This window comes from Tamandua tetradactyla, chromosome 11, assembly GCF_023851605.1.
Source record: "Tamandua tetradactyla isolate mTamTet1 chromosome 11, mTamTet1.pri, whole genome shotgun sequence".
Lineage (NCBI taxonomy): Eukaryota > Metazoa > Chordata > Mammalia > Pilosa > Myrmecophagidae > Tamandua > Tamandua tetradactyla.
This window is the reverse complement of record NC_135337.1, coordinates 89,583,835-89,610,517: the sequence shown is the minus strand read 5'-3', so window position 1 is coordinate 89,610,517 and position 26,683 is coordinate 89,583,835. Positions and strand designations below refer to the sequence as shown.

At 58.9% G+C, this 26,683-nt stretch overlaps 3 protein-coding genes across 13 annotated transcripts in view; 1 reads left to right on the top strand and 2 right to left on the bottom strand.

The window, feature by feature from the left end:
* NFIX (nuclear factor I X) overlaps window positions 1-11,075 on the top strand; it is a 97,524-nt gene extending 86,449 nt beyond the window's left edge. For 8 of the 9 annotated variants that reach the window (XM_077121663.1, XM_077121661.1, XM_077121657.1 and 5 more), the window contains 2 exons: window positions 6,487-6,578; window positions 9,946-11,075. In XM_077121663.1, coding sequence (XP_076977778.1) covers window positions 6,487-6,558 — 72 coding nt within the window. In that variant the 3' untranslated portion in view covers window positions 6,559-6,578; window positions 9,946-11,075. Of the gene's footprint in view, window positions 1-4,272; window positions 4,421-6,486; window positions 6,579-9,945 lie in introns of all 9 variants that reach the window. The other variant, XM_077121667.1, reaches the window with a different exon arrangement.
* A 1,366-nt stretch (window positions 11,076-12,441) lies between these two features.
* LYL1 (LYL1 basic helix-loop-helix family member) lies at window positions 12,442-18,708 on the bottom strand. 3 transcript variants are annotated; one of them, XM_077121670.1, is made up of 5 exons: window positions 18,610-18,708; window positions 17,105-17,296; window positions 15,919-16,352; window positions 15,737-15,828; window positions 12,442-14,969 (listed from the first exon to the last, which is right to left on the bottom strand). In XM_077121670.1, exons 3-5 carry the CDS (start codon window positions 16,248-16,250, stop codon window positions 14,539-14,541), a joined length of 855 nt encoding a protein of 284 aa, XP_076977785.1. In that variant the 5' UTR covers window positions 16,251-16,352; window positions 17,105-17,296; window positions 18,610-18,708; the 3' UTR covers window positions 12,442-14,538. The 3 variants fall into 3 exon arrangements, with proteins under 3 accessions (XP_076977785.1, XP_076977783.1, XP_076977784.1); XM_077121668.1 differs by lacking the exon at window positions 18,610-18,708 and having other exon boundaries at window positions 17,105-17,760; XM_077121669.1 differs by lacking the exon at window positions 18,610-18,708 and having other exon boundaries at window positions 15,919-16,274; window positions 17,105-17,759.
* On the bottom strand, window positions 17,155-26,241 carry TRMT1 (tRNA methyltransferase 1). Its single transcript, XM_077121656.1, has 18 exons — window positions 26,150-26,241; window positions 25,645-25,848; window positions 25,495-25,550; window positions 25,099-25,241; window positions 24,735-24,922; window positions 23,109-23,224; window positions 22,926-23,038; window positions 22,031-22,179; window positions 21,608-21,694; window positions 21,458-21,527; window positions 21,221-21,355; window positions 21,049-21,134; window positions 20,792-20,900; window positions 20,632-20,708; window positions 19,609-19,728; window positions 19,397-19,526; window positions 18,610-19,168; window positions 17,155-17,296 (listed from the first exon to the last, which is right to left on the bottom strand). The coding sequence occupies exons 2-17, from the start codon at window positions 25,827-25,829 to the stop codon at window positions 19,019-19,021; spliced, it is 1,914 nt and encodes a 637-aa protein (XP_076977771.1). The 5' UTR covers window positions 25,830-25,848; window positions 26,150-26,241; the 3' UTR covers window positions 17,155-17,296; window positions 18,610-19,018.
* Between the last annotated feature and the right edge of the window lie 442 nt (window positions 26,242-26,683).

The following is a 26,683-nucleotide window of genomic DNA, read 5'->3' as shown; positions in this document are numbered from 1 at the left end:
AGCCCCGTTATGGAGACTTCAGTTGACCAGACTCTGGACAAGTGGCTCCAAGCCTGTAAGATTGGTCAGGGATCTGGAACCTTCCTGCTCCTGGGAGAGAGCTGCCATCTGGTAGTGGGTTCACAGCTGGCCTTCTGCGCCGCTCTCCCCTTCTCTGTTAGTGGTCACTAACGTGCAGAAACACAAGGCTGGCTCTATCAAAGAAATTATTTTAGAAATTGCTGGGCCTGCAGGGACACTTCAGTGGGACAGTGTTCCTTGATAAGTCGTTTTGGGACCATTCATTGGGGACATAGTGGTCTCTGGGTGCTGGGAAGGTTCTGGAAGCCCTCTGGGAGAGGCTGGGAGTAGAGGTAGTAGGTGTTGGGGGAGGACACCCATAAGGCAGTGGTGGGGAGGGATGTTCCAGAAGTCCACGCTGACAGAGCAGTCCTCTGCCAGTCAATTCCCATGGTGCCCACAGGGGGCCCCTCCCAGTGGCGGTCTCAGGGTGTGCTCTGGTTGTGGAGGACTGTCTGGCTGATTCGAGGTGGGGGCAGGAGGGACAACTTCCTTCCTGCGTCACTCCCAGGCCTTGTCTGGTCTTTCTGGCTCTCGCTTTCCAGAATGGAAGCCATGCCTCTGTCATCTTCCCCACTTCCTTCCACTTTCCTCATCTCCTTTTCCCCTTTGCTGACTCTGTGGCTCCCTGGCACCTGCTCAGCCCTTCCCATCTCTCTGGATAAGCTCTGTCTGCCTTAAGGGGGATGGAGGGAAGGCTAGATGTGACCCCATACTGCTGCATTTCCTTCAGAGGTGCCCTCAGAGTCTGGAGTTTGGTTTCCCAAGATGAGAAAGGCCAGAAACAGCCGCCTCAACTGCCTGCTCACCCACTGAGGCATGGCTGGGGCTGGGAGTCCAAATGAGGCCCACCGATGAGCCAAACCTAACCCACGGGACCCTTGAGGGAGTGGGTTGGTCTAATCTCCCAGGCTTCCCAATGACAGGGCCTCGATCCTCTCCCTGCACTGTTCAGGACAGAGCAGGGATTGCTCTACCCAGAATCCTCTTTTCTGGAGGCAGGCTCTGGCTTCCAGGGGCCGTGGACAAAGTGCAGCATCCAGGGGTGCAAGCAGCCATCATAGTGAGGCAGAGGGTGTGGCCCATTGCCAGTGAGCCTCTGCATTCATCTTGCGGAGAAGCAGGAGGAGGTAGAGAGCCTGCTCCATGGAGAACTACATGGAGCTGCAGGGAGGGCCTGAGGCCCTGGAGCCTACAGCCAGTCGGTGTCACCTGGAGGGCTGACTGGCCCACAAGCCACTGGGCTAAGAATCCATGTTTCTCCCAAGCTCCCCAGTACTGCTGATGCTGCTGGCTGGGGAGCCCCACTTTGGGAACCACCGGTCTAGAAAGCCTAGCGTAGCCGCCCCTAACCTCCTCAGGAATCAGTAGTCAGGAGTCATCTTCACTGGAATAAAAGAGGCGTATCCAGCAGTTCTACGGACGACTGTGGGAAGGTTCCCAGAAGCCCCTGTAGCCTGTTGTTGGACCCCAGGCTGAGATCCTCTGGTTTAAAAGAACCAAACCCATAAAAAGCCAGGCTGAATGGAGACATTACTTGGAGGAGATGCCAAGAGCACAAGGAGGATGCGTGTTAGGCTGTATTTCTGGCAGAAAAGAGACAGCGAAGATGAGATGATGACTTGGGGAGAGGCTGGTTTTGAGCCTCCCACCACCCAATCCCATCCCACACACCATGGCCATAGTGGCCAGATGTGGGTCTTCATTTATAGCACCACAAATTCACAGGACCTCAAGATTCTTGAAACCTCGGCGGGTACTCAACCTGAGCTGAGACATGCTGGCCTCCACAGGGCCTGGTTGGAAATTCCCTCTAGAAACAGTACATTTGTTAGCCAAAGTGTTTTGGTGTCCGGTGGTCTCAGACCAGAATCAGCACTAATGGGTGGGATTAGGGATTCACATACTCCCAGGGGGAGACAGAGGGCAAGAAGTAAGTAGAGACCCCTCCATTGTAGACTAGAAAGCTTTGTGTTGTAGCCTCTTGGGCAGCAGGGACATATGATCTGTTGAGCTGTTCTATTTCCTGCCTCGATGGAAGAATGAGCTTGCACAAGAATGAGCTTGTGGAGACAGTACAGCAGTTGTATCTCTTGTCATACTGCAGAGCTGGAAACCCCTGTCCTCTGGTCCTTGCCTTTGCCTGGGACCTAACAAGCCAATGAAAGTATCCATTTCAGAAACGACATTCAGACACTGATGTGGACCAGCAGTCAACTGCTTGCGGATGGGGACACCTCCCACACAGACCTGGTCACCAACCTTGTAGGAGTCGTCACCCTGTGACAGGGCAGGGCAGGCCAAGCTGCAGCGGTCATTGATAGACATTGATAGGAACAAAGCACGAGACCCCCAGTACTGGCTGCTAGGGGTAAAGGATAGGGGCTGGCAATAGCAGCCTGCTGGGTCTGAAGCAACCAACAACCACAGGGTCATGGCCTGCACAGGTTAGCTGCAACTTCCTGTGATTTAAGTCCAGCAGACAATTGATGCTGTTCAGTCAACCCACTGTCAGTTGCGGCAAGGAAGCAGGGGCCACCCAGAAGGATGTCCTGCCGTCTTGTCCAGGTAGCTGGTTATCAGATGACCAGGTCCGTGGGGCAACCTGCTGTGAAGGCTGTGGAGGTACAGAAGAAGGTCCTGGAAACTCAGGGCAAAGACATGAGCTGAGAGATCTGCACTCTGGATGGCATTCCAAAGAGGGTGTTCTTCGTGGGTCCTGATGGTCTAGCTATGTTCCAGAAACCTCCAGTCACTGTGGAATGGGAAGTTGCTTGGAGATGAGAGTAAGAGGCATGGGAGAGGGAGACCCCATCAGGCTCCACCTCTTGGGCCTCAAGTGCCAAACTGGGGAGTTGGATTTTACTTCAGATGCCGTCAGGGCCGTGGGAGAGTTTGGAGGAAGGGAGAGGCCTGAGCTGACTTGGATTTGGGGAAGAGGGTCGATAGCCTGCCGGAAGGAAGTAGAGGAGCCCTGGGTCAGACAGATGTGACCTGAATTGCAGGCCTCACCAGCTTGGCCCAGGAGACCTCGGATAAACTGTTAGCTGCTCAGGCCTCAGTTTCCTCATTTGTTGCTTTACCTTGAAGTTTTAATTCTTGGGCAGGATTGTTCTCAGAGGGGGCAGAGGGTGCTCTGGGCACTGTAGGGTGTTGAGTAGCCTCACCGACTCGACCCACCAGATGTCAGGAGCAGCCCTAGTGAGGCCAAACACAGATGTCTCCGACACTACACGTGTCCCCTGGGGGCAAGAATGGCCCCCGGTTGAGAACTGTGGCCTCACAGGGTGGTTGGAGGGCTAGACAGTAGCAGGCCGGGTACACTGTCAGAGAGGGGAGAACCTGTAGGAGTCTCCCTTTCACGGGCCTGGTGAAATCAGTGAAGATGGAGAGAGGGGGTGGCTGGGAGCCAGCAAGGTCTGCCCGGGGAGAGCAGGAGGATCCCAGAAGATGCTGGGTTCACTTCTGGGTGGCAGGGAGGGTGAGGCTGTTCTGTGGGAGAGGCACCAGCTTAGGACCAGTCTGGACTCGGGACAGCAGGTGCAGTCGCCAGAGCAGAGGGAATTACCTGTCCAGAGCCTGAGAGAGGCCTCTCCAAGGAAACTGCCTGCCGGGGGCCAGGGAAGCCTGTGCCTCTCTTCATGGGGTGATACTCCCCAAAGTCTGAAGGTCCACCAAAAACAAACCCACAGGGCCTGGAAGAGAGACTCGTGCTCAAGGCAAAAAGGAGACATTACAGAGCACAGACCGGGTTCCTGGAGGCTGTCGTCTGGGGGAGTCCACTAAAGAAACTCACGGAAACAGCCGCTCTGATGGATATCCGTCTCGGGCGAACCTCGTAGAATGGGCCAGAACGTCCCTGTTGGATGGTGGGCAGCAAGGACATGGCTGCCAGAGAGGGGGGTGGATGCCGCAGGCCCAGGTTGAGCCTGAGCACAGGGGCCACAGGAGGGGGGCAGGGGGAAGAGGGTGCTGGCATGTCCCGCTAGGCAGTGCATTCTGGTGCCGTAATAAACCATCCGTCGGACGTCCCCCTTCCTCCCTCCCACAGCTTCAAAAAAGAACAAAAAAATAGAGAGAGACCCCCCCAAGAGACCAGAGTGGCCTTCCTCTGCCCTTGCAGTCCTGCGGCCCGGAGTGAGCCAGCGCGGCGAGGGCGCGTGGGTCTGTGTGCTGTGCCTTCGCGCGTCACTCTATTTGTGTTGTTCGCAGCCCAACGGTAGCAGCCAGGGCAAAGTCCCGGGGTCCTTTTTGCTACCGCCGCCGCCTCCAGTGGCCAGACCTGTGCCCCTTCCTATGCCTGATTCCAAATCCACCAGCACTGCCCCAGACGGCGCCGCCTTCACTCCTCCGTCACCTTGTAAGTGGACGCTGAACAGAACCACCACACCCGGCGTCCCCGGTCGCCCCTGCACGGGCACCGCCGCCAAAGGACGAGCCCCCCTGTCCCACTGCCAAATCCCCCCTTCCCCAGCTCCAGCATCACAGGAACACACAGAGTTGAGTCCCCCCCAAACTCCCCATGGCTTCCTGGGGCCTCAGCCACACCAGCCAGCACCCCATAAGATACCCCCCTGCCCACCTGTGGCTCCCAGCCAGGGGTCCCTGGTCCAAGCCCCTCTGGGAGGTTGGAAAGGGGCTGCAGAGCCAGGGGCAGGCAGCCAGCCAAAGGTGCTGGCAGGGGTGGCGGGCGGGGCGGTGAAGTCATGTGCCATCTCCATGCGTGATTGCTATGTCTTTCTGTTGTTTGTTTTTTAATTTTTGTTGTTTCATTGTCGCCTCTACCCCAAGAAAATCAAATGTGACCACAAGCGACGCCACTTCCATCCCCTTTTTTGCCTCACCCTCCTCTCCTTCATCCCCCAGGCTCCCGGGGCCTGCAAAAGGGCAACAGCTTCCCCCACCCCCCAGGGCCCCATGAGTCTCTCATTTGGTTCTCCTTGCCCTCTTTTGTTTTTATTACCCCGTCCTACTCTCTAGCACCCACCCCACCCCCCTGTACCTCTCATAGGGTGGATGTTCCCAGGATGAAGGAGGGTCTGGGTCTCAGTTTACTTCACCTCTCTCTCTCTCTCTCTCTCTCTCTCTCTCTCTCTCTCTCTCTCTCTGTCACACTTAAACCAACGACAAATTTTAACAAAGGGAAGAGAAAAATCTAAGTTGAGCAGCCCAGGGTAGACCCGACGTGGAGGATGGGCGAGGAGAGGAGAGGGAGAGGGTGTGGGGTGGGCTGGCCGTCTGTGGCCAGGTGGGCAGGGGGTTGGGGGCGAGGGCCTCTCTCATGTCTCGCTCTCTTTCTCTCTCATGGTTTGAGTTTTTCCCCTGTCCATCCCCTTCACGCCATCTTCTCATCCACATCTGCCATAAGACGCGAAGTCATGGTCATTGGAAGTGGGAAGGCGGGGAGGGGAGGTGGGCTGTGTGGGGCAGGCCTGGGGGAGCCTGCTATTGGGGGAGGGCAGGTGTTCCTGGAGGTAGATGGATAGAAACTGATGACCAGAGTGGGGTATCTGGCAGAGGTTGGGGAGCAGGGCCCCAGGTAGCTCGAGACTCACTATTCCCCTTTGTTGGTACTTCCTCCTGGGGGAGGGTGGCGGCAGGGCCTGTTCCCTCCCATAGGGGTCCAGCAGGAAAGGCTGAGCAGACTTCAGGGGTTTGGGGTCCACTTGCCTCCTGGAATACCAAGACTGGCCTCCAGGCAACCACAGGACCAGGCTCCCCTCTCATGGGAGGAGGGGCCTGTAGAGCCTCAGCCTTGCCACATCCCAGGGACCAAGCCCAGTGGCCTGATCCTTGGCTCGCTGACCTGTCCTGCCTGCTCAGCCCCCTGTTGGACCCCCCAGCTCCCCAACCCCAGGCAGTGAGCATGCAATGTGCGGCTGGGTGTACAGGATGGGCTACCCAGTCTGGACAGGTGGATGGCCCAAGGTAGCCTTCCTTACATGGGAAGCCCTCCTCAACTCCCTTTCCTCAATACCCAAGTGGGGTCATGAGGAAGGGAGGGCTCTGCTGAGGGTGCTTGGGGACCAGAGCTGTGCACAGCCATATCCAGAGCCTCATTAGGGAGATGGAAATGGGCCCCAGGGATCTTTTACATACACACACACCCTAGCATAAGAGAAGAGACAAGGCTGGGTGGTGAGGGTGGGGGCCCACGTGTGCTCCTGGTCATTGTAAAGAATAGGGGGTCCCTCTCATAGGGCAGGACTGGCCCCCAGGGTGAGCAGGGGGCCGGCTATGAGTCTGCCCTCCAGCACAGCCATCCATGGGGCCCTGTCCTGCCCCATGCCAGCGTAAGAGATAGGCAGCCGCTGTAACCCAGCCTCTCCCTCTCCCAGCAGCCCCAAAGGGCAGTGCCTGGAGGCCCCAGGCCTGACCCAGTCTCCCCCTCTCTCCCCCAAACCCGCTCCCCCCCCCCCCCCACAGCATTCGCAACGACAGGCGCCTCCTCTGCCAACCGGTTTGTCAGCATCGGACCCCGGGACGGCAACTTTCTGAATATCCCACAACAGTCTCAGGTAGGGGCGTCTTGGGGGCAGAGGCTGGGATCACTGGAGCCAGCCAGGGAGAGCCTAGGCTTTTCCACTGCCTGGTGGAGCCCGGCTCCTGGCTCATCTGCTAATTGGATAATTAGCTCCGACAGCCCCCGGGCCCTAGGGAAGGCAGCCAAGGACCTGGGGGCCCCCAGGCACTCTGGGCCCAGCTTGGTGGATGCAAAGATGGAAGACAGTGCCTGCCTCTCCGGCTTTCCTCCTACTCCAGCTATAAGCCTGGGCCCCTGCCCGCCTCTCTGCGCTGGCTTTGGGTGGGCCAGGAGAATGGAGGGGGGACCCAGCAGGTCTAGTGGGCTGCATGCCCAGAACCTCTGGCATCTAGGGCAGGGCTGGCATGGAGTCCCCCTCCCAATCCTTCCCCTGCTGACCCCACCCCAGTTCCAATTCTCCCAAGGAGGGAGTCTTGGTGGCTCTCCTGCCAGGGTCCTCTAGCCTGGGCTTTGCACACACCTGTGGCATCCCCCCAAGAGGCCAGGAGTGCCCTGCAGAGGCTGGGATGCTTGGAAATTCACGAAGGGGGGAATTTCAAGACATGCAATTTTAGAAGCCAGCAGCCTTTCCAATGTGGGGCCCCTTGTTTGGGAAAAGAACATGCAAATATCTTTCTTTTGCATATTTTATAAAAACCCAACCTCAGACGGGGCCAGGGCCTTGGAGGGGTCCCCAAAGCATAAGCACCCTGGGGCCTGAGAAATCTACCTCTGCTGGAGCCCTGGGCCACCCCTCTTGGCTCCTGCTTGGCCTCTGCACTGAGGCCCAAGTCCAGAGAAAGTTGGTGGATGGAAGTTTTTGTGTGTGTGGTTTGAGGTGGTTTTATTTAATTTTTTTTCCCTTTTCCTTCCCCTCCTTCAAAAAAAAAAAAAAAAGTCCAAAAACTTTGTCAAACTTCAAACTTCAGAGCTCCCTAGTGGCAAGGAGGGGAGGGGACAAGAATTCAACCCCTCCAGCTTCCCACCCCTTTTCCCCAAGTCACGTCTGACCCGTCTGGTTTCCAGGGGCAACCAGACATGATGTAACACCCAGATGAACTTGAACTTGGGGGTGTTGAGAAGAAAAACAATGGCTCCGAGCAGGGGCTGGAGCCAGCTCCCTGCGCTCTGTGCCAGGGAGGCCGAGGGAGCCCTGGCAGCGGAGGGCGGGAGGGGGCGCCAGGTTAAGAGACCCCGGGTGGGCCTCCCCTCCTGGCTTGGGGCTGGCACCTGAAAGGAGTGCCCGCCCCAAGCTGCCTGTGGCTCTGACCACAGCCAGGCAGCATCCCGCTGGGGACCGCTGCCATGGACCCTCCCTGCCCATGCCTTTTCTACCTCCCTTTGCTTTCCCTGCTTCACTTTTCTTTGCTCACTTTGCTTGGAGATTTTGGAGCCAAGTCAAAGAGGCAAGTTTGGGAAACTGTTGTTCTCCCCTCGTTCCCACTGGGGTCTTGGGTGGTGACAGGGAAGGGGCCTGGGTGTGGGGCCGCTGGACAGGCAGGTGTGTCTGGAAATGGAGGGGTGGGGATGGGCAAGACAAGCGTAGCCAGGAGCCCTCGGGCCTGGGGGCAGACGGGCGGCTGGGTGGGCACAGGGGGTACGGGGGGGGGGGGCGTTACCATGGCAACTGGTGACTTTTGCTGATCTCTGGAGCACCAGATGGAGAGAGAACAATGGAATGAGGGAAGAAAAAAGAATTTTAGTAATTTTGTCATTCCCTGGGCAGTGCTTTTTTACTTAGTTTTAATAAATTTTGAACCTGGCTTGGGAAGCAGAAAGAGCCATCCTGTGCCTGGGACACATGGGAGAGGTATCAAGGAGTCCCGCTGGGGTCCCTTTGTCCCCAGTTCCATCTTTTCCCCTGGCTGAGGACTGGAGTGTTCCCAGCGGGGCTGTAGTGTAGGGATCCAAGCATCATCCCCACTTGGGAAAGGGTTCCCATCGAACATTGAGGCCTGCGCCGGAAGCCCTTCAGCCACCCCTTTACAGTTCCCAGCCCTCTGTCACCTGCTCTGGATGTACCAGGGCCCAGGTATCTGAGCTTGGCTGGTCCATGAGCTTCCCTGTGGCCTTTAAGCAGTTGTTGGGTCTGGACTTTGGGGTGGGCAGTTGGGGATTTCCTGCCCCCCCGGGGGGAGGTAGGGGACATTTCCATTGTTCTTCGCATCATCTAGGAGGCCCTTTCTGGCTCTGAAATTCATGTCCTTCTCACAGAAGATGACACCCCAAGGTCCCAAATGCAAGCCCGAGGCGGGCAGGTCTGGTCTAGAGGCACGTTCATTTTGACCTGAAGCCATGTTTGAAAACTGGGAAATTCCACATAAGATCATGTCCAGGCTTCTTCTGGCTTTTTTTCCCAAAAGTTTGGCAGGTCTGGCCGTCCAGGTGTTCTGGCCTCACAGTGATGGCTTCTGCTCGGCTGCCTGAGGGCTGTGTGTCCCTGAGCAGGTGGCTCCCCCTCTCTGTACTTCAGCTTCCCACAGGGTTAGGGCAAGGGCAGATGAATCTGTACCCAGGGAGGGCACGGTCTGTGGAAATTAGCTCCTCAAATCTAGGACCTGACACTTGGGAGAGGCCCAGAGATGCATTTTAGGGACCCCCACCCCCTACCCTACCCCTACCCTGCTCTGTCCCTTGGCTTCAGTATGGAGCTGTGCCTTTAAGAGAGAGCAGTGTCCAGCTCCCCATCCTCTAGGGTCCATCCTGGGGTGTACCCGGCTTTGAACCGGCAACAAGGCCCCATCTGTGGGGATGCTGCGCCCCCTGCCGGTATCCCAGGGAGCCTCAGGCCCTTCCCGGGTGGCTGGTGCCCCCGAGGCAGAGGACAGTGCCCAGTAGACTCCACGGCCCCTCCCCCAGGCCTGGCACTGCTGGTGCCCCACCCCCCACTCCCACCCCTCCTTTCAGCCTGTGGGACTTTGGCTGGGGCGTGCAGTCGGGAATTTCTGCTTTTAATAAGAAGAGAGAGAAAACTAAACAGAAGCCCAGCCGCCCCCAACCCATGCCCCAAGCCCCTTGGGGACAAAAGCCCCAGCCTGGCATGCCCCCGCCCTGCAGGACCCACACAAAACCCTCCACAATTGGAAACATAGCCAGATCCCAGGTTCGTGCCAGCGCCAGACACTGGGGTCCCACCCGCTGGGCTGGGTGCCCATGGGCAGACCAGCTGGACTCTGTAACACCATGGGGAGGGTCATTGTTGGGGGGAAGCTCGGGATTCCCTCAAGAGGGCCAGGGAGAATGGGGTTCACTTCCCCACTGGGGGGCTCGACTGTTTTGGCTCCACAGGGTCAGGTTGGGGTGCGTGATGGGACCTGCCTCGACCATTCTCAGCATCTCCTCTTTTTTTTGTCCCTTTTCAGTCCTGGTTCCTCTGATAAGGTCAACGAAAAAAAAAAGACAAAATAAAAAAGAAGAGGTTCCTCAGAAGGGGGGAGAAGAAATTTTGAGACATGGAAAAATCCCCCCAGCCCAGCCCCACCGAAAAGCAAAAATTAGACGTCGTCAGCCACTCAGCCCTTCTCTCCTCCAGCCCAGGGACCCCCACAGGTCCCCGCCCCCACCTGCCCCGAAGCAGCCCAGTTCTCGGAGAGCCTCGGAAGGGGCCTCGGGGGAGCTGTGCACCAGCAGCCAAGCAGAAAGAAACGTACAGAACAGACTCTGAAATGAAAAACAAAAAGGAAGCAAAGGATGCGGCAGAACTGCCTTCCCCCCTGCCCCCCATCTCCGCCCCATTCTGGCCTTTTGGGGGAAGGAACCCCACCCCCAAACAAAGCAGCCAGCATGAGTCAGAGGGGGCCCGATCCCCACCATTTCCTGGGGTACTCCATCCCTTGACTTGGGCCTGGAGCTTCCCCAGGAGCTTAGGCACTCGCTGCCTCCCTTCTTCCCGCCCTCTCATTCCTGCCCTGGCTCTGGCTTCGGTCCTGCTCTGGACCAGGGCTGTAGGTCCAAAGTGGGCAGAGGGCATCCCCTGGAGCTAGGCGCGTTCCCCAGAATGGAGGGCTTGGGGTACTCCACCCTGAGCCTCAGGGGGGTTCCTGGGACTCCAGGCCCCCCTGTATATAGGAAAATGGCACTGGCCCTGGCCCTCTCCTCATTCTTTCTGTCGCCAGGAAGGTGTCCTGTTGTGCCCACTCCCCTGAGTGGGAGTGGTGGTCCCTGGGTCCCACCCCCAGCCTCGCATGCAGGTACCCTTACTCCGCCCCACCCAGTCAGTCCCTGCGCACAGCCCCTCACGCTGACAGCCCTGCCTGGGGCTGGGCCGAATACTGGAGAAGAAGGGGGACCCGGAGCTCAGCTTGGAGGACAAGGCTAAGCCCCTCACCCACCCAGCCCGGCACTAGGTAGGCATCCTGCTGGCCTGACTCGGGTGCCTTGGGGGAGGGGATGTGTTGGGCGGCATACATTTCAAAGTGTTTTGGAGCTTTTGCTGTCCCTAGCCCCTTGGCCACTATTTCTGGATTTTAGCTGTAAAGTCTTTTACTCTTTATTTAGGGGTGGGGCATTATTTGGGTCTTTACTGTTACAATTTGGAAATTCCTTCATTGGAGCAACTTGGGAACAATTTGGTAATGCGAAAGTAGCTTCCCCTCCCCCTGCAACCCCCTCCTTCCCCAGGGGATGGTTGGGGGGGCGCCTGTCCATGGGGTCTTTAGAAGCCTGCCTGGGAGGGAGGGGAGCATGAGCATGCCCCTCCCACTGCCCAGGGTGTGACTTGGACCCTCTGGCTCGTCTTTCTGTGCCTTACTCCTTCCTCCCGGTGTCCTTCCCTTCTTGAACCCATCTCCTCCAAGTCTTTGTGCCTCTCTCTCTCTCTCTCTCTCTCTCTCTCTCTCTGACTGTCTCACACAACTGTATGAAAACACAAAGCACAGGTCAGGATCCTCTGAAAGTCAATCCAACATTGCACCACGCAAGGGTGGGTTAGGGGCTTTATTTATTGTGACTCTATGTGAGGCTGTGGGCCACACCGTGCAGAGGGGGAGGGAAGGAGAGCGGGGGGCTGTCACCTGGGGAAGAAGGGGCCGGTGGAGCCCTCTACCCAGCTGGAGGCCACCACCACGTGGCTCATCCTCCCTGACATGGCTTTTGTTGGAAGTTTAGAGAAGCCTCCCCCATATCCGCGTGCAGCCTTGGGGGAGGACCGGTACTGAGAAGAAGGGGGCAGGGGATCCTCCGGGAGTTGCCAGGGGCGGGGTGGGGGGAGTGGGGCTGGGGGCCGGGGTGGGCCGGGCGCAATGCGCGGTCAAAGTGCAATGATTTTTCAGTTCGGTTGGCTAAACAGGGTCAGAGCTGAGAAGGGAGTGGGAGGGGGCACCCCAGCCCGACCGCGTGCGACCCTTCCCTCGAAGACAATCGGGCCGCGGGGGCCCGCGGGAACCGGGGGGCCCGCGTCGAGCGCCCCGCGCCCAGACGAGTCGGAAGCTGCAGGCCAGCTGGGCCCGGCCCGGGGGTGGGGGTGGGGTTGCCGGCGAGGGGCTTCCCCCGGCGGGCGGGGCAATCGCCCCCTTTCCAGGGGTCGTGATGAGGGGCAACGAGGGCGGCAGGAAATGTGGGGACGTGTTAGAAGAGGGAAAAACAAAACAAAAAATTAACAAAAAAAAAAAATACAAAAAAAAAACCCACAAAAAATATATTATGGGGGAAATGAACTTTTTTTTCATTAACCCACGTGCAATGCATCGAGAGTTTTCCTATCTTTGTATGTTAAGAGATTAAGAAAAATTTTTTTCTATTTTTGTTGTAATGTCCTCGCGGCTCTGGGGACGCTAAAGAACCGGGCCTGCCCCGCCCTGAGCGGGGATAACGAAAGCTGTTTTTTTTTACTTTTTTTATTTTCTTTTCTTTTTTCTTTATTTATTTATTTTTTTTTTTTTTTTTTTTTTTAAGTTTTTCCTGCGTCGACGAGGTTGACCTGGGGTTCTTATTTGTTTCATCGTTCGTTCTCGGTTTCGGTGGGTGGGCTCACATTTCAGAGTTAACAACATGAACAACATAACACAACCTCAATATATACAGAATCAACCAACACAAGATCAAAAAGGAAAAGGACGAGAGAAAATTATTTTTACAACCATTAAAAATAATTAAAAAAAAAAAACCAACCCTGGTGCTTTTTACATTATAAAGTACGTTTTCAAAACCCACAAACATACCTAAGTTTCTGAACCATTAAATATCCAGCACTTGTTAGGAACACGCATCTCCCTTCTTTGTTGAGTTTAACGGAACGGGACAGCGGCGTGCGCCCCGGCGGCTGGGCTGTTCCGGCCGCGGGTCTCCCCGGGCGCCCCCTCCCCGGGGTCTAGCGCCCCTCCCCTGCAGAGGTCAATGCCAACGAACAAACGTCCCCCCACCCTTCCCTACCCAGCCCCGAGCGCCCTTCTTTGAGCCAGACGCCAACTTGACCCTCACCAGCATTATCAGGAGCGCGCTCAGCAAGTTGGTAGTTTCCTCCCCTCACCCTTCCCCGGCGCCCCCTTTCCCTCCACTCAACATCACTTCTCCCACCCCCGGCCCCGCTCCCCGGGAGCGCGGGGAAGGCTTGACGCTCAAGGTCAGGACCAGCCAAGCTGACAGATCAATTCGCCCAGGCCCGCGCGCGCACGTACGCGGCCCTGCATACAAGCACCGTTCAACCCACCCCCTTCGCTCCCGCAAACCAGCCCCGTCGACTGCCTTATACACCCGCCCCCGCGCTGGCCGGCAGACCTAGTGCCTTGTTCTCTCACCCCCGTGCTGGCGGAGCGGACGCCGCGCTCTGGGTCGCAGAGGGGCCGGGTGGCTCAGACGACCCATCCCTTCCCCACTCTGACCGTGCTGAACGGATCCCCCCCACCCCCGATCTCCACACACACACACCCGGGAGAAAAAGGAGCAATAAAGTCACAAGAACTTTCGTCCCCCAATCGAGAGCCCGAGGGGCACCCCAGCCCGGCCTCTGCTCCCACCACCCCACTCACCCACCCTCGGGGCGTCCGCCACCCACCCACCCCTGCCAGCCAGCCTGGGCCAGCCCCGCGGCGGCCCCTTCCCGGGAGACCCGTGCGCCCGACCAGCACCAGCATCGCGGACCGCAAAGGCCGCCCGTCCCGTCAAACAAGTTTCTTCTTAGGCTAAGAAACGCAGCATATACGAGTATCTCTATATAAATACTAATGGATGTGGTGTGCTTCCCCTTAGCGTCCCCCGCCCCTCCGCTCCTTCCCCTTCGGCCTGGTCTCTTCCCCACCCCCATCTCTGCCCTCTACCCCCGTCTCTGCACTGAGATACATAAGAAACAAGGGTAGTTTACTGTCTGTTTTGTTTTCTGGGTTTTCAGTGTCCTAGCGGAATGCAAGTAGGCAGTCTGTCCCCTCTCCGCCCTACCCCACCCCCGTCACTGCGCTTCTGTTATACCATCTTTGCCTGACTCTCTCCGGCTTCTCCATTGAATGGCTAATGTGTATGTGAAATAAAGAAATAAAGAAAAACAAAAGCAAAAGCTCCCTGAGCCTTCGCTCGCGCGATCGTGGGGAACCGGGTCCAGGTGGGTGGCTGACCCGCGGGCGCCGTCGAGAAGCCGCGCTCCCCTGGTTTCTGGCAGGAGGCGCCGGTGGAAAGGGCGCGGGTTCCCGGGCCCCCGCCGCGTCACCAGCACTCCGCTCGCGGTGACCCGGAATAAAGAGGCACTACTTGGGTCCGATGTCCGCTCTATGCCATGTTGGTTCCTGGGCCTCTCCCCGGGGAGGGGTCGCGGGCAGTTGGTGATAAAAAGCACCTTGGGCACCTTGGGGCTCCTGACCCTGTTGGGACATCCTCACTGGTCCCTCCCGGGAGGAGCTTGCGCCCGGGCAGGTATAAGTGCGTCACAGCCCTTTCCTTGTCGTCCCGGACTGAGTCTCCGGTGCGCCCCCGTTACCACCCCCGTTCCCCCGCCCTGCAACCCCGGCTCTGAGGCGCCACCCTGAGGGTCACCGCACCTCCGGGCTCACAGACACCGGCTCCGGCAGCCCCCGCTCGGTCTTGATGGGCCGGACCGGCGCGCCCGGGCTGTTGTCCGAGCCGTCGAGGGGCGCGGGCCGCGGGCGCCCTGCTGCCTCGGGCCTGCGTCCGGGGCCGAGGCGGGCGCTGTCGTCCCGGCCGCGGGGCTCCAGCCGTCGGCGGGGCACGGGCGGGGCAGAGCCCGCGGCCAGCGCGGCCGCCTGGTCGCGCAGCAGCCGCACCAGGAAGCCGATGTACTTCATGGCGAGGCGCAGCACTTCGTTCTTGCTCAGCTTCCGGTCGGGCGGGTGCGTCGGCAGCAGCTTCCTGAGCTCGGCGAAGGCGCCGTTCACGTTCTGCTGCCGCCAGCGCTCCCGACTGTTGGTGAACACGCGCCGGGCCACCTTCTGGGGCTGATGCCCTGCGGACGGGAGAAGCAGGGTTGGCGCTGGAGCCAGAGGTGGGCATGGGGGGGGGGGGGGCAGGAGGCGCCCCATCTGCCCTCACTTCGGGGACCCAGCACCCTCGTGGGTGCCTAGACCCAGAGGCCCTGCTCCGGCACCCTCCAACCCACGGGTCCATGTGGAGCTCCTCTTCCAGTTAGCTGACCCCGCATACCCCACCCATGTCAACCTGCATCCTCCCCTCTTAAGAATACACGGGTGGTTGCAGGAACTTGGATGCCTGTGGTGGCTGGGATTCCCTGGAGAAAAGCTTCCCTCTGGCTGCCCTGGGGGGTGGGGTGGGAGCTGTCATTCTAACTGGGCTCCCCTGTGTAACTGGGGGTTTGCCTGTCTGAGAGCTGGTCGCTGGCTGTGGCCGTGGTTCTGTGGCTGTCTCACAGGACTGTGTGACCTGTAGTGTATCTGAATGACTGTGGTTGTGTGTGGCATTTGCCACGTGGCTCCGGTCTTGTGGCTCCCTCTTCGGTGTCTGTGCCTCCAGGTGGGGCTGTCACTCTGTGGTCCCTGGGCAGTGTGGGGCTGTGTTTTGCCATGACTCTGGGCTGTGGTGCGTGGCTGTGGTTGCATGGGGCTGGCTGTGGATGTAACTTGAGGACCCTGAGGGTGTAAAGGCTGCTCTTTGCATGTGAGTGTGTGTGTGTATGTCTTAAAGTCCTCTCCCTGTGGAAGGGCGTGGGATACAGTCACGCACAAGCACACACACGCACACGCACACACCACTCACCCTCGGCCAGGTCCAGCTCACAGTGGCTTGGTCTCCGCTTCAGTCGGCTGCTGGGGAAGAGGCCAAAAGGTCCTGCCGGCCCAATGTAGAGGCTGTAAGGGGTCAGGGGTCACTAATGCCTCCTGGGCAAGGTCCCCTTGGGCCTCTGACGCCCTCAGGTTCCCACTCCCCACCCCACTCACCTGTTGAGGAAGGGGTGGGGGTGGTAATGCATGGCCAGGGGGCCTGGGGTGGCTCCCAGGGCAGAGAGTTGCAGCAGAGGGCGCCGCAGGGCTGTCAGCTCCGTGGTGGGGACAACTGCCCCGGGGGGTCGGGTGTGGGCCAGGCTGATGACAGGCACACCAGGGGGCAGTCTGGAGGCTGAGGAGCCCTGGCAGACCCCCTCTTCCACCTGAGGGGGCCCAGGCGAGGCAGGCTCGGGGGGTGGGGCAGGCGCCGGGCTGCGGGCTTGCACCATCTCTGCCTTCTCCGTCATGGTGGGGCCCACCTCTGCCTGGGCCTGGGGCGGGCACATGGACCCCGAGGTGGGGGCGCTCACCTGGGAGGGAAGGAAGCCAGTGGGGAGCCCCACCCCAACACGCACATCTGGGTAGCCCAACAGGGATGGGAGTGACAGCTGTGGGGATGGAGGACAGGAGAAAGGCCAGTGGGAAAAGGTGGGCAGGGGGACCAGAAACTTCCAGGGCCATGGGAGGGGATCAGGACAAAGGCAAGAGACCCCCCCTGAGGTGCTGGCAGTGCTCTGCCATTGGGCAAACTTCCCTCCTTAGAAGCCCCTCTCACCTGCAGCCTAGGACAATGTAAGCACCCCTGGCTGATTCTGGGACCCCCCAAAATCCCAAGATTGATCCTCTGACTTTTCATGGACATTGAGACCCCCAGGCTGATCCCCATAAACCTGATTCTGGGGTCCCCTCATTGACACCATATAACTTTGAAAAAACTATTCAAGATTGACCAACAGCACTTCATTGGCCCCCCAGCTGACGTTGTGCCCTGGGGTGACTCCTACTGAGCTGCCTCTGCACCCTCCGTGGTAGATTTGGTGACACTCCCTGCATTGAATGGCCAAGCCCAGGACCCCCAAACACTAGCCTCCCTAGGCAGACCCAAACTGGCACCCACTTTTTTTTTTGTACCCTACTTTGATACCAGTGTTCACTCTTGGCCTCATGGCCTGTGGGGGAAGGGTGACCCAGAGGGACCCCCTCAAAGTCTGAGATCTCCTGGCCTTGCTGCTTCCAAGTCAGGTCCCCGGGGAAGGGAGGTGTGTGGTCTGCCTGGCTCCACACTTCGTGCCTTCCCCCCATGAATGAATGAAGAAAGGAAGGTCCGGGACCCCCAGCTTTCAGGCCGACCCTCTCTTACCCCAGGACTGATCCTTCCTCCTGGTGAGGCCCGGCTCGGCTCTCCGGGGGCCTGGCGTTCTGGGCCCGGGATGCGGTTCTGTGTTCGGGTTGGCTTCTGCCGTCCCTGCTCAGGCCCCCGCCTCTGCGCTGTGGGCCACAGGGGAGCCGGCCGACCTGTCCCTGCCGCGCCTCCTTCCCTGGCTCCCGAGGGCTGCGGCGGCCGCGGTGGCGGGGTGGGTCCCCCCGAGGGAAAGTGAGCAGCTCCCGGGCGGCCCGCCCTCTCCCCGCCCCCGGCGGCCCGGCTTCCTCCCTCTAGGCCCGGCCTCAGCGGCCAGAGGATGCTGGACTGGCGCAGATAAGGGCCCGGCGGCCTGGCCGCGCCTGATAAGGAGCCGGGTTGACCCCGGAGGAAACCGGCGGGCGGGGATCGCCCAGCCCAGGACCTGCCGGCCCCACCCCCGCCGGCGGGGCAGGCCCGGCCCGACACCTCTAGGCCCTCGCCTTCCGTCTGCCCCCAGGCACCAGAAGGGTCCCTGAGCCCAGCGCACAACCAGGGTTGGCGCACAGAGAGGGGGAACTGAGGCAGGGGTGCAATGGCTGCCCGAGCCGGGCCTGATGCTTTCAAGGCCCCCTGCCCAAGTGTCCGTTCCGATGGGGGTGGGGGAGGGCCCCTTCCGGTCCCAACGGGCCCGCGTGATCAGGCCCCCTTCCCCCCTGCTCCTTTCCCCTGCTTGTTCCTCTTTTTACAGGGCCCCTCCCAGGCCTTTTCACTACCCCCACCCCGGAGTGGGTATCAGAGTGGGGAGCCCTGCCATCTTGCCTGGGTGTCCAGCCTGGGTCAGCAGGCTTCCTGGGCCCCAGAGTCCACACCACCTTCTCTGGCCCAAGGTGGGTGACAGGAAGCAACACACTTTGGGGTAGGTGGAGGGTTTTCAGGGATCAGGGCTGGCGAGGCCCTTCCAGTAGCACCCCCCCAATTCTGAACCTCTTGGCTATGGGATCACGTGGCCCCAACTTGGTGGTCCCTGGCCTCTTCCCAAAGAGTTGGGGGGGGGGATTGATAACCCCAGTGGAACCTCACAAATGGGGGGGGGGTAGTTGGCTCTGATCACAGCCAAGCAGCAGTGGACAAGACCTTCTTTAATTCCCAACACCATCCTCTAGTAGTCATGTGAGGGTCTGAGGGCGCCCCCAGGCCATCACCCTCCCAGAGACAGGGGACTGCCCAGGACCCCACCATCACCCATTCCACTTTCCCCCAAGAGAAACTAGAGCTAAAGTCCTAAGTACGCAGCGGACTCTGACGAACCTCCGAGGTAGGTTCTCAGCTTAGCCTCAATTTCCAGACTGGAATGGGGAGGCAGAGCCAGTCGAGGGAGTGCAGGGTCCCACAGCTAGCATGTGGGAACAGGGATCCAGGCCTGGCTCGCCCTCAGCGTTGCTACCCTCTGCCCCCCCTCCCTGGGCGTCTGGGCAAGAGCCCAACCCGGGGCCTCGCTGTGTGGGCCGCTGGGCAGGAAGCACCTGGTCTGGAGCGGATGCACGGGGCGCCTGGTTCCGGTCCGCCTTCCGCCACCGTGGCCCCGGGGGAACTGCGCCAAAGAAACCAGGCAGCGAGGAGACAGTGGTGCCGGGCCACGTGGGGAGCTCCGGGACCAGACTGCCTGGGGACTGAAGCCTGGTGGGCCCGCGGCTGCCGCCCCCTGGCCATCGCGGGAACTGCAGGCGCCTGGTCCCATTCTGCAGACTGACAGACGGACCAAATTCCCTTCTGGAGACAGATGGTCAGTCCCCACCCCGAAACAGACCGAGTACCCAGACAGAAAAACGGACAAGCAACAGAGACACCCTCCTGGACAAATGGACAAGCAACCACCCAGCCTCCCCATGTGGAAGGATGGCACTCAGAGGGAGGTGACATCTCTTTATTGGTTCAGGATATGCCTGGCCCTGTAGCAGCCTCAGGCCCAGGGGGATTCTGGTTGGGGGACTCTGGACAGTCAGTGGGGGTGGCATTGGCAGTGGCCCCTGGTGCTGGAGGGCTGTGGGAGTAGCAGCACTGGTCCCCCCGTTGACAGGTGCCCTGGTGGAAGGAGAGTGAGTGTGAAGCCAAGCTAGGCAGCTTCTACTTTGGGTTCCTTTCTTAGACAGAGAGCTCATTACCAGACGCTCTCCCTTCCTCAGTGATCTCCCAGCCCGTCTGCCCTTTGGCCCTGCGCCTTTGCCCACAGCCACAGCAGCTTGTGAGATGGCCATGGGGGTGGGGGGATGTGGGTGTTCTACTACAGTGTGGGGGGAGGAGCTGCCTCACCTCCTTGAATCTCTTGCAGGAAAATGTCTTGAGCCGGGCTGCCCGCTGGGTGGGGTCCTCAGCCGGCTCCTTCCTCTTATTCTGGAGCAGCTTGTGCTTCTCCTTCATAGCTTCGCCTGCCGCCTTGCCCCTGTGCAGGAGATGGGCAGCCAGGACCCTGTCTAGAATCACCCTCCCCTGCCTCCCCACCCGTCACCAACACTGCCGCTCACCCTGGCCGGGCACGGGGCCGGGGGCCCCAGTTGGCCTCAGGGTTGGCCTGGAAGCGCTTTAGTCCGCGTTGGCGCGAGCCCGGGTTGGCATCTTCCCGGATGGAGAAGTTGGCCTGCAGCCTGGGGTGGGGGGGGAGACAACCAGGTGGGCAGGGCTGACCCGTGGGGGCTGCCTGCTTCCACATGGCAAGGATATAAGCCTTGGGGAGACTGTGCCTGCCATGTCTGAATTCTTTCATTAGTTTAATAAACACTTAACACCTACCGTACGTCTACAGTTGTCCTTGGTGCTGGGAATAAACAGTGAATGAGATGGATTAAAAACCCTCACCCCTCCGACGTCCTAACATGGCAGCCAGACAAGCCGCAAGTAAATTGGAAATAGGTAAATGATGCTGTGTGGTGGCAGGGAGATAAGTGTTTTGGGAATAGCAGGGTGGGGGGAATGGGATGGTTAGGGACAGGGGTGTCAGGAAGGGGGAGGAAGTGACATGGGCAGAGATGTGAAGGAGGTAAGGGAGGAACATGTGAGGAGATCCGGGGTGGTGCTCCAGGCAGAGAGAGAAGCCATGCAAAGGCCTGGCGGCTGGACTGTTCTTGGTGAGTTGAAGCAAAGAGGCTCATGGGCCTAAGGGGAGTGAGCAAGGGGAAGAGCAGGAGGAGGGTAGGGTAGGGAGGAGACAAGCAGGGCCTGGTGGCTGCAGGAAGGACTTTGGCTCTGGCTGTGAATGAGGTGGGAGTCATAGAGGGTTCTGGGGAGAGGAGGGACCTGTCCCCAGACAGCTGGCAGACACCTGGCTGCCGTGGAGGGAACAGACTGTAGGAGGAAAGGGGAGAGCTGAGGGTGGGGTGGAGACCAAGGGGAGGTAAGGGGGATAGACCAGAGTGGGGACCACGGGGGGGTAAAAAGTGTGTGTGTGGTTCTCGTGCCATCTAAGGAATAGGCGTGTGTGTCCATGCTGGGGCTGTCACCCTGCTGGGCACATGTGTGTGTCTCCCGTACCTGGGCACACATGCTGTTACCTGGGCTCCACGCTGAGGATGCGAAAGGCTGGGCTGCTCTCGGAGAGCCGCTCTCGTTTCACGGGACACTCCTTCTCCTGGGGGGCGAAGGTCAGAAGTCAGGTGGGGCCCCCTCCTGGAAGGTCCCCCAAGGCCCTCGTCTGGGCAAGGCCACCCTCACCCAGCAGCGCATGATGTCCCAGAGGGCCGAGGCGGGGGCGTCTGTCTTCACCGCGTTCTTGCAGGCATGGGAGAGGGAGACCCGGAAGCCGGCGTGCAGGAGGGCCGAGCTGGGGAGCAGAAGGGGCCGTGAGTGGGAGGCCGGAGCCGGGGGCCCCGAAGGGTGAGAGTCTTCCCAGGCTGCAGAGCGGTACACAGTGGCCAGGGATGGGCTCTTCCGGAAATTTCCGACCCCACCCCCATGCCCGGGCCCCTCACCGCAGCTGCAGGAGGCTGGGCGTGTTGCAGTGGATGGTGGCGCTCAGTTGGTCCAGCGTGTAGTACAGGGGCACATCCGGGAGCTCCTGCGAGGACAGGATGGGGGTGCGGCGGGCAGTAGAAGGTACAGACCCCCCCCAGAGCCCCCTCCCCGACGGGGCTCAGCCCCCACCTCAGTGACGACGCTCAGGACCCCGCGGATCCGCGGCGATGTGTGGAAGCGGCTGGGGTTGGCGCTCACGGCCTCGAGGACGCGGCCCACGAACTCCAGGTCGTGGAGGGGCTCGGCCCACATGGGGCCGCCGAGCTGTGGGTGCACGTGGGGCCCGGTGGTGGTGGTGGTGGGGAACCTACGACCACCAGGGTGCCGCCCCCCCACCCTCCACACCCCCCCCCCCGCCTGCCCCACCTGGTGCCGCTGGCCACAGTGCTCACATGTGGGTGCCACGGGGGGGCCGCATGCTGCAGAGAACTTGACCCTGCATGAGAGGGTCATGGTTGGGGTGGGGACCCCGGGGCACCACCTTTCACCTGCCTACCCCACCGCGCCCTGGCTTACCGGCCCCCAGCGGCTTCTGACGCTTTGCTGAGGCGCTGCAAGTAGAAGGCCCCACAGCCCACACACTGGAACACCAGGGCCTGCTTGCTGTGGGCGGGGACGGGGGGCCCTGAGCACCTTCGGATGGATCCCCAGGGCCCAGGTCCGCCCCCCACCACCCATTCCCCTGGGCCAGACTCCTGTACCTCCCACATTCCCCCAGGACAGGACTGTGTCTCCCTCCGACCCTCACCTCCACCTTTCCGGGGCAGGCCATGCTCCCTGCCAGATCCCAGGGCAGGGTGTCTGTCCCCCCACCAGAGTAGGGCCATCCCCCACTCCCAGATCCTTCCAGGACAGGGCCACGTCCCCCTCTTCAGACAGACCCCACCCCTTCCCCCAATCCTTCTACCTGCCCCCCAGCTACCCCCTCCCAAGGCCGACCTGGCGGAAGCCTTGACCTTGGCCTGGCCGGTGAACACCCGGACGAACACCCGCACATAGAAGTCGGCGCTGATGCTGAGCAGTGGCACCACGAAGCGCTGGTAGCAGTTGGCGCGGAGGTCCAGGCTGTGCAGGACAATCCTCAGAGCCTGGCGGCGGGGTGTAGAGGTCAGCGCCCCCGCCACCCCCCTACCCTCTAGCAGCCCCAGCCCGGAGGTATGTGTGCTGCCCCTCCGTGCCTCAGGGCGTCTCCTGGCCCTGGATGCCCCAAGGCACGGCACGAGGAGTTGGACCCAAAGACCAAATCTCCTCCTTTCCCAACCTGTCTGCGGAGCGAGTCCCTCCCTGTCCTTTTTTGGATGTGCAGCTCATTCCTGCACGGGATCCATGCTCAGCTTCTCCCTCTCATTCCCACTTCAAGGCCAGCCCTGGTGGCCCTGAATCCCCCCAGCAACCCCACAGGGTCGGCGCCCATTTCACGGATGCCAACACAGCCACTGGGAAAGGGTAATGTCTGGCTGACTGCTTTGCCCAGAAGGAGGCATTTAATCCTTGCACGGCCCCACAAGCTGCGTACTTTCATTGCTTCCCATTTTGCAGATGTAAAAACCAAGGCCCGGGAAGGCAAACGTGGCTTGCCCAATGCTACCGGCAGAGCTGAGATTTGAACCCAGATCTGGAAAAAGTATCTTAAAAAAATAAAAACCATGTAAAAGTTTTTCAGATACAGACTATGGACATAATGATATAATCCATCCCACAGTGACTGATGGAGGTACTTAGCTGGCTCAAGAGACCCTTGTCATTATCCTGGGCTGCCTAGAAGAAGCTGAGGAGGCCTGGGGGGTGGGAAGGTGGTCTCCCAGCCTGTCTTGTGCCCGCTGAAGGGACTCACCATCTCGTGACAGGCCCGGCTCTTGAGGGCCATAGCCCCATACTTGCTGTAGCACGTCTCCCCACTGTTCCCCGCCAGCACTGCCATGTCAGTACAAGTCACGCACAGCAACCCTGCGGGGAGGGCGTGGCTAATAGGCACCCAGAGCCCCAGGTGCCACCCCAGCACCAGCCCCAGCCTCACCTCCTTCGCTCACGGCCTGCACCGCAGCATCCAGGAAGGGGGCAGGACTGCCGTAGGGGTCCAGGTCGATGACGTCAAAGCGCTCCGACACCTTCTGGTGCTGGTACATCAGCATGCTGGGTGGGAGAGGGCCAGATGGTCAGCACGGGGGACCCCAGCCCAGCACCCCACATCAGGCCGCCACTCTGGGCCCTATACAGCTTGGTACACATAGTACAGTGGTTGGGGGTCTGGATTTGGGGGCCTAAGTTCGAGCTCTGCCTTGGCCATTTTACTGTTTATGGGACTTTTCCTCTTTGGGCCTCGGTCTACCTGTCTGTTGGGGACTGATCATGCTGCCCCCAAATGTTATGCTCAAGTCTTAATCTGCCTCCCTACGGTGTGAAGGCATTTGTAAATAGGACGATGGGAGATATTATGTGTTAAGGGGTGCACTCATTTGTGAAAAGGATCTCTGAAGATCCGATGGAGATGAGGCCAAACTAAATCAGGGTGGGCCTTCACCCATAGGTCCAGAGTCCTTATAAGGAGAAGGAATCCAGATAGAGGAACAGATAACTATGCAGAAGGAGAAGCCATGTAACAGAAACAGAGATGCCAGCCAAGGAACCCCAAGGATTGCAGCCAGACAGCACCAGGATGATACAAGCTTCAGGAGAAAACATAGGGCCAGATGAGGACTTGATTTTGGATTTCTGGCCTCCAGAACTCTGAGACAATAAATCCCCGTTGTTTCAACCCACCCATGGCATGATATCTGTCATAGCAAACTAAGACAATATCTATAACAACAATGATAATAAAAGCTAATTACCACATGTATGCCTAGTACTGTTTTAAGCATTTTATAGGCACAGTGGCTCATTTGATCACAAGAACCTTCTGGATAACCCTATGGGCTGGGAACAAGTGTCCTCTTTGCAAACAAGGAAATGCAGATGTGATCTGCTCAGTGGAACCTACCCAATGATGCTAATTAAAATTGCAACCCCCACCTTCCCCATTCCCCTCACCCTAGCACTTTCCTTCCATAGCACTTTTTGGTTCTGTTTAATGAAATAATTTTTTTTATTACTTTATTTTTATCATTTGCATTTCCTATTAAATTCTAATGGGGTCTGGAAGCTTTTTCTGTAAAAGGATCAGAGAATAAATATTGTAGGCATCATGGACCACTTATGGTCACTAATTGCACATCCTTCTCTAAAATCCTTTAAAAGTGTAAAAGTTCTGAGCTTGCAGGCCATACAAAATCAGGCTGAGGACTGTTTCCTGACCCCTGCTTAGGATCTACCTCTGCGTTAGAAAGTAAACTCCAGGGAGTCAGGAGTTATATCTGTTGGGTTTGTTCATACATTCCTGGGGCTGAGAACAGTGGCACTTTGCAGATGCTCAAATGTGCCACATCAGTTGAATGAATAAAAGAAGTAAGAGAAATTAAGTCTACCATGGAGATGATAATGGTACTTGTTCCTAGGCAACCCCTATAAATTCACTGGCCTTGTTTCACGGACAAGGAAACAGGCTCAGAGAGACTAAGTAACTTGCTCAAGGCCACACAGCACAAAAAATGAGAGAGGCAAGATATGACTACAGGCGGCCTTGCTCCAGGTGGCCTGGACCTACCGGGCATCCGCCTGGCTGGGTTGTACCAGGTGTGCCACGTCATTGAGCTGCACATTGTGGTGGATGAGATCCACGGCCCGAGCAGAGGCATCGTTGGCAATCACGGATTGGAGTCCAGGCACCTCTCGGGCGAAGCGGATGGAACGCAGACCTGAGGCTGCCAGGCCCTCCAGCACCTGCAGGCCCTCCTATTGGAGCAAGCAGAGCCCCACTTATAATGATACTTCCTCCATCCTCTACTGAGCTTCAAGGAGTCTCGGATACCCATTTCTAATAGCTCTTCCATTCCAGGTACTCTCCTTCCTCTATCACCCAACAGGGCTTCAGGGCTCCAGGGCTCCCACCTCTTATGCTCAAGTCCCACCTCACAGATCTCTCCCACAGCTGCTGTTCGAGGTTGGTCTCCTGGGGCCAGGTTTTCTCCTTCTTTCAGCTCAGTCTTGTCCTCCTCTTGCTCTGACAAATCCACAACTACCTTTGGCATATCCTTCTCGCCTGGCACCTTGACTGCAGCCAATCAGAGGCACAAGTCAGGGGATATCAAAGCCCCCTGGGAGAAACTTCCCTTACTCTTCAGAGTAAAGAGGAATCATGGATGAAAACCTTCCCAAAGCCCCTGGGGAAAGGCTGATGGAGCAGAACCAGGGCCTGCAATGTAATTGGAGTCTTTCTGGAGTTGGGGGATGGGAATGGGTCAGGGAGGGCTTTGTGTGACACCCCCCCCACCCACCCAGGGTCAGGAACCTGGGTCACCACTCACTTTGGATTCCTTTGGCCGCAAGCTGAATGCGAGCAAACTCGGTGATCACAGCACATCTGGTGGAAAAGGAAGGGTCAGCTCACACGTCCTTGATCCTCACTGACCCGCTGCCCCCTGCCCTCGCCAGGCTGGCCCCTGGTCCCTGCTCACGTCAAGTCCCGATTGAATTCCTGCACCGGATTGTAGAAGACCTCATTGGCGCTGGGGAAGGCGATCTTGGCGGCCCCTTCGGTAATAGTCGTCTCTTGGGCCTCAGGTGGGCGCTCTTCTCCGCAGGTCCCGCTGCCGTTCTCCATCGCGGCGGGATTCGGCTGCCCTGAAGGCTGCCCCTCCATAAGCCGAGCTCTACAGAGACTGCGGGCAGATCGGAGGGTGGGGCTTAGCCACAGAAGGATGCTCGCGCGGGACATCAGCGGACCTCCTCTGCCGGCCAGCCTGGTTCCAGGGATGGGGTGCGGGTGGGGGGACAACGGCAGAGGATCAGACAGAGCCCTGCGTTCTGGGGCCGGGCGTGACCTACATATCTCTAAAGTGGGGGCTAAGGAGACCCTGGGGCCTCAGAACGCTGACACTCGGCCTCTACGGAGCCGGAAGCCGTCGGAGCGGGCTCGTCCCCGGTCCGGATCCCTTCCCCCGCCGTCCAGGCCCTCCTCACCTTTTCCTGCGTACTGAGAACCAAATTAGTCTCGGTGCACGTTTCCTGGATTAGGACCTGGGCGCCGCCATGGTGGCCCAGTGGGAGGGCGGATCATATGACCAGGTTCAACCAATCAATGATGTCTCCTACAGTGGGCATTTGGGATCAAAATGTACCTCGGAAAGGAAGCGCGCTGAACTTGCTGTACAGGGTATCCTTTAACACAACCGCTCCGCTGGAAGGGAAACACGTCACCGGCCCCATTTCACAGATTAGCAAGTTGAGGCTCAGAAAGAGGGTGGTAAACAGAGAACTAGAACCCCTACCGATTTGTCTCAGGTGTGCCGGGTGCGGTATACACGTTATTTCAAAGCATATTCCAATGTAGCCAGGAATAAATCAGGCCCTGGAATGGGATTTCCTGCATCTGAAGCCCAGTCTCACCACGTGCACGATGAAAGTTACTTAAGTTCTCCCACTTTCCTTACCCTGCTTCCAGGGCCGAGCAAAGATGAACGCCAAAACGCCTGGAAAGTGGACGGAGCAGCCCAC

What these genes read in the sequence shown, in the direction of transcription:
- TRMT1 (XM_077121656.1), bottom strand. Translation starts at nt 25,829, where the DNA reads ATGGAGGGGCAGCCTTCAGGGCAGCCGAATCCCGCCGCGATGGAGAAC. An exon ending in GAATTCAATCGGGACTTGAC is followed by an intron (nt 25,551 to 25,644) that starts GTGAGCAGGGAC and finishes CTTTTCCACCAG; the next exon opens with ATGTGCTGTGATCACCGAGT. An exon ending in ATCCTCAGCGTGGAGCCCAG is followed by an intron (nt 19,729 to 20,631) that starts GTAACAGCATGT and finishes CCCCCACCCCAG; the next exon opens with GCTGCAGGCCAACTTCTCCA.
- LYL1 (XM_077121670.1), bottom strand. Translation starts at nt 16,250, where the DNA reads ATGTGCCCGCCCCAGGCCCAGGCAGAGGTGGGCCCCACCATGACGGAG. An exon ending in CCCCACCCCTTCCTCAACAG is followed by an intron (nt 15,829 to 15,918) that starts GTGAGTGGGGTG and finishes GACCCCTTACAG; the next exon opens with CCTCTACATTGGGCCGGCAG. An exon ending in TGAGCTGGACCTGGCCGAGG is followed by an intron (nt 14,970 to 15,736) that starts GTGAGTGGTGTG and finishes TCCCGTCCGCAG; the next exon opens with GGCATCAGCCCCAGAAGGTG.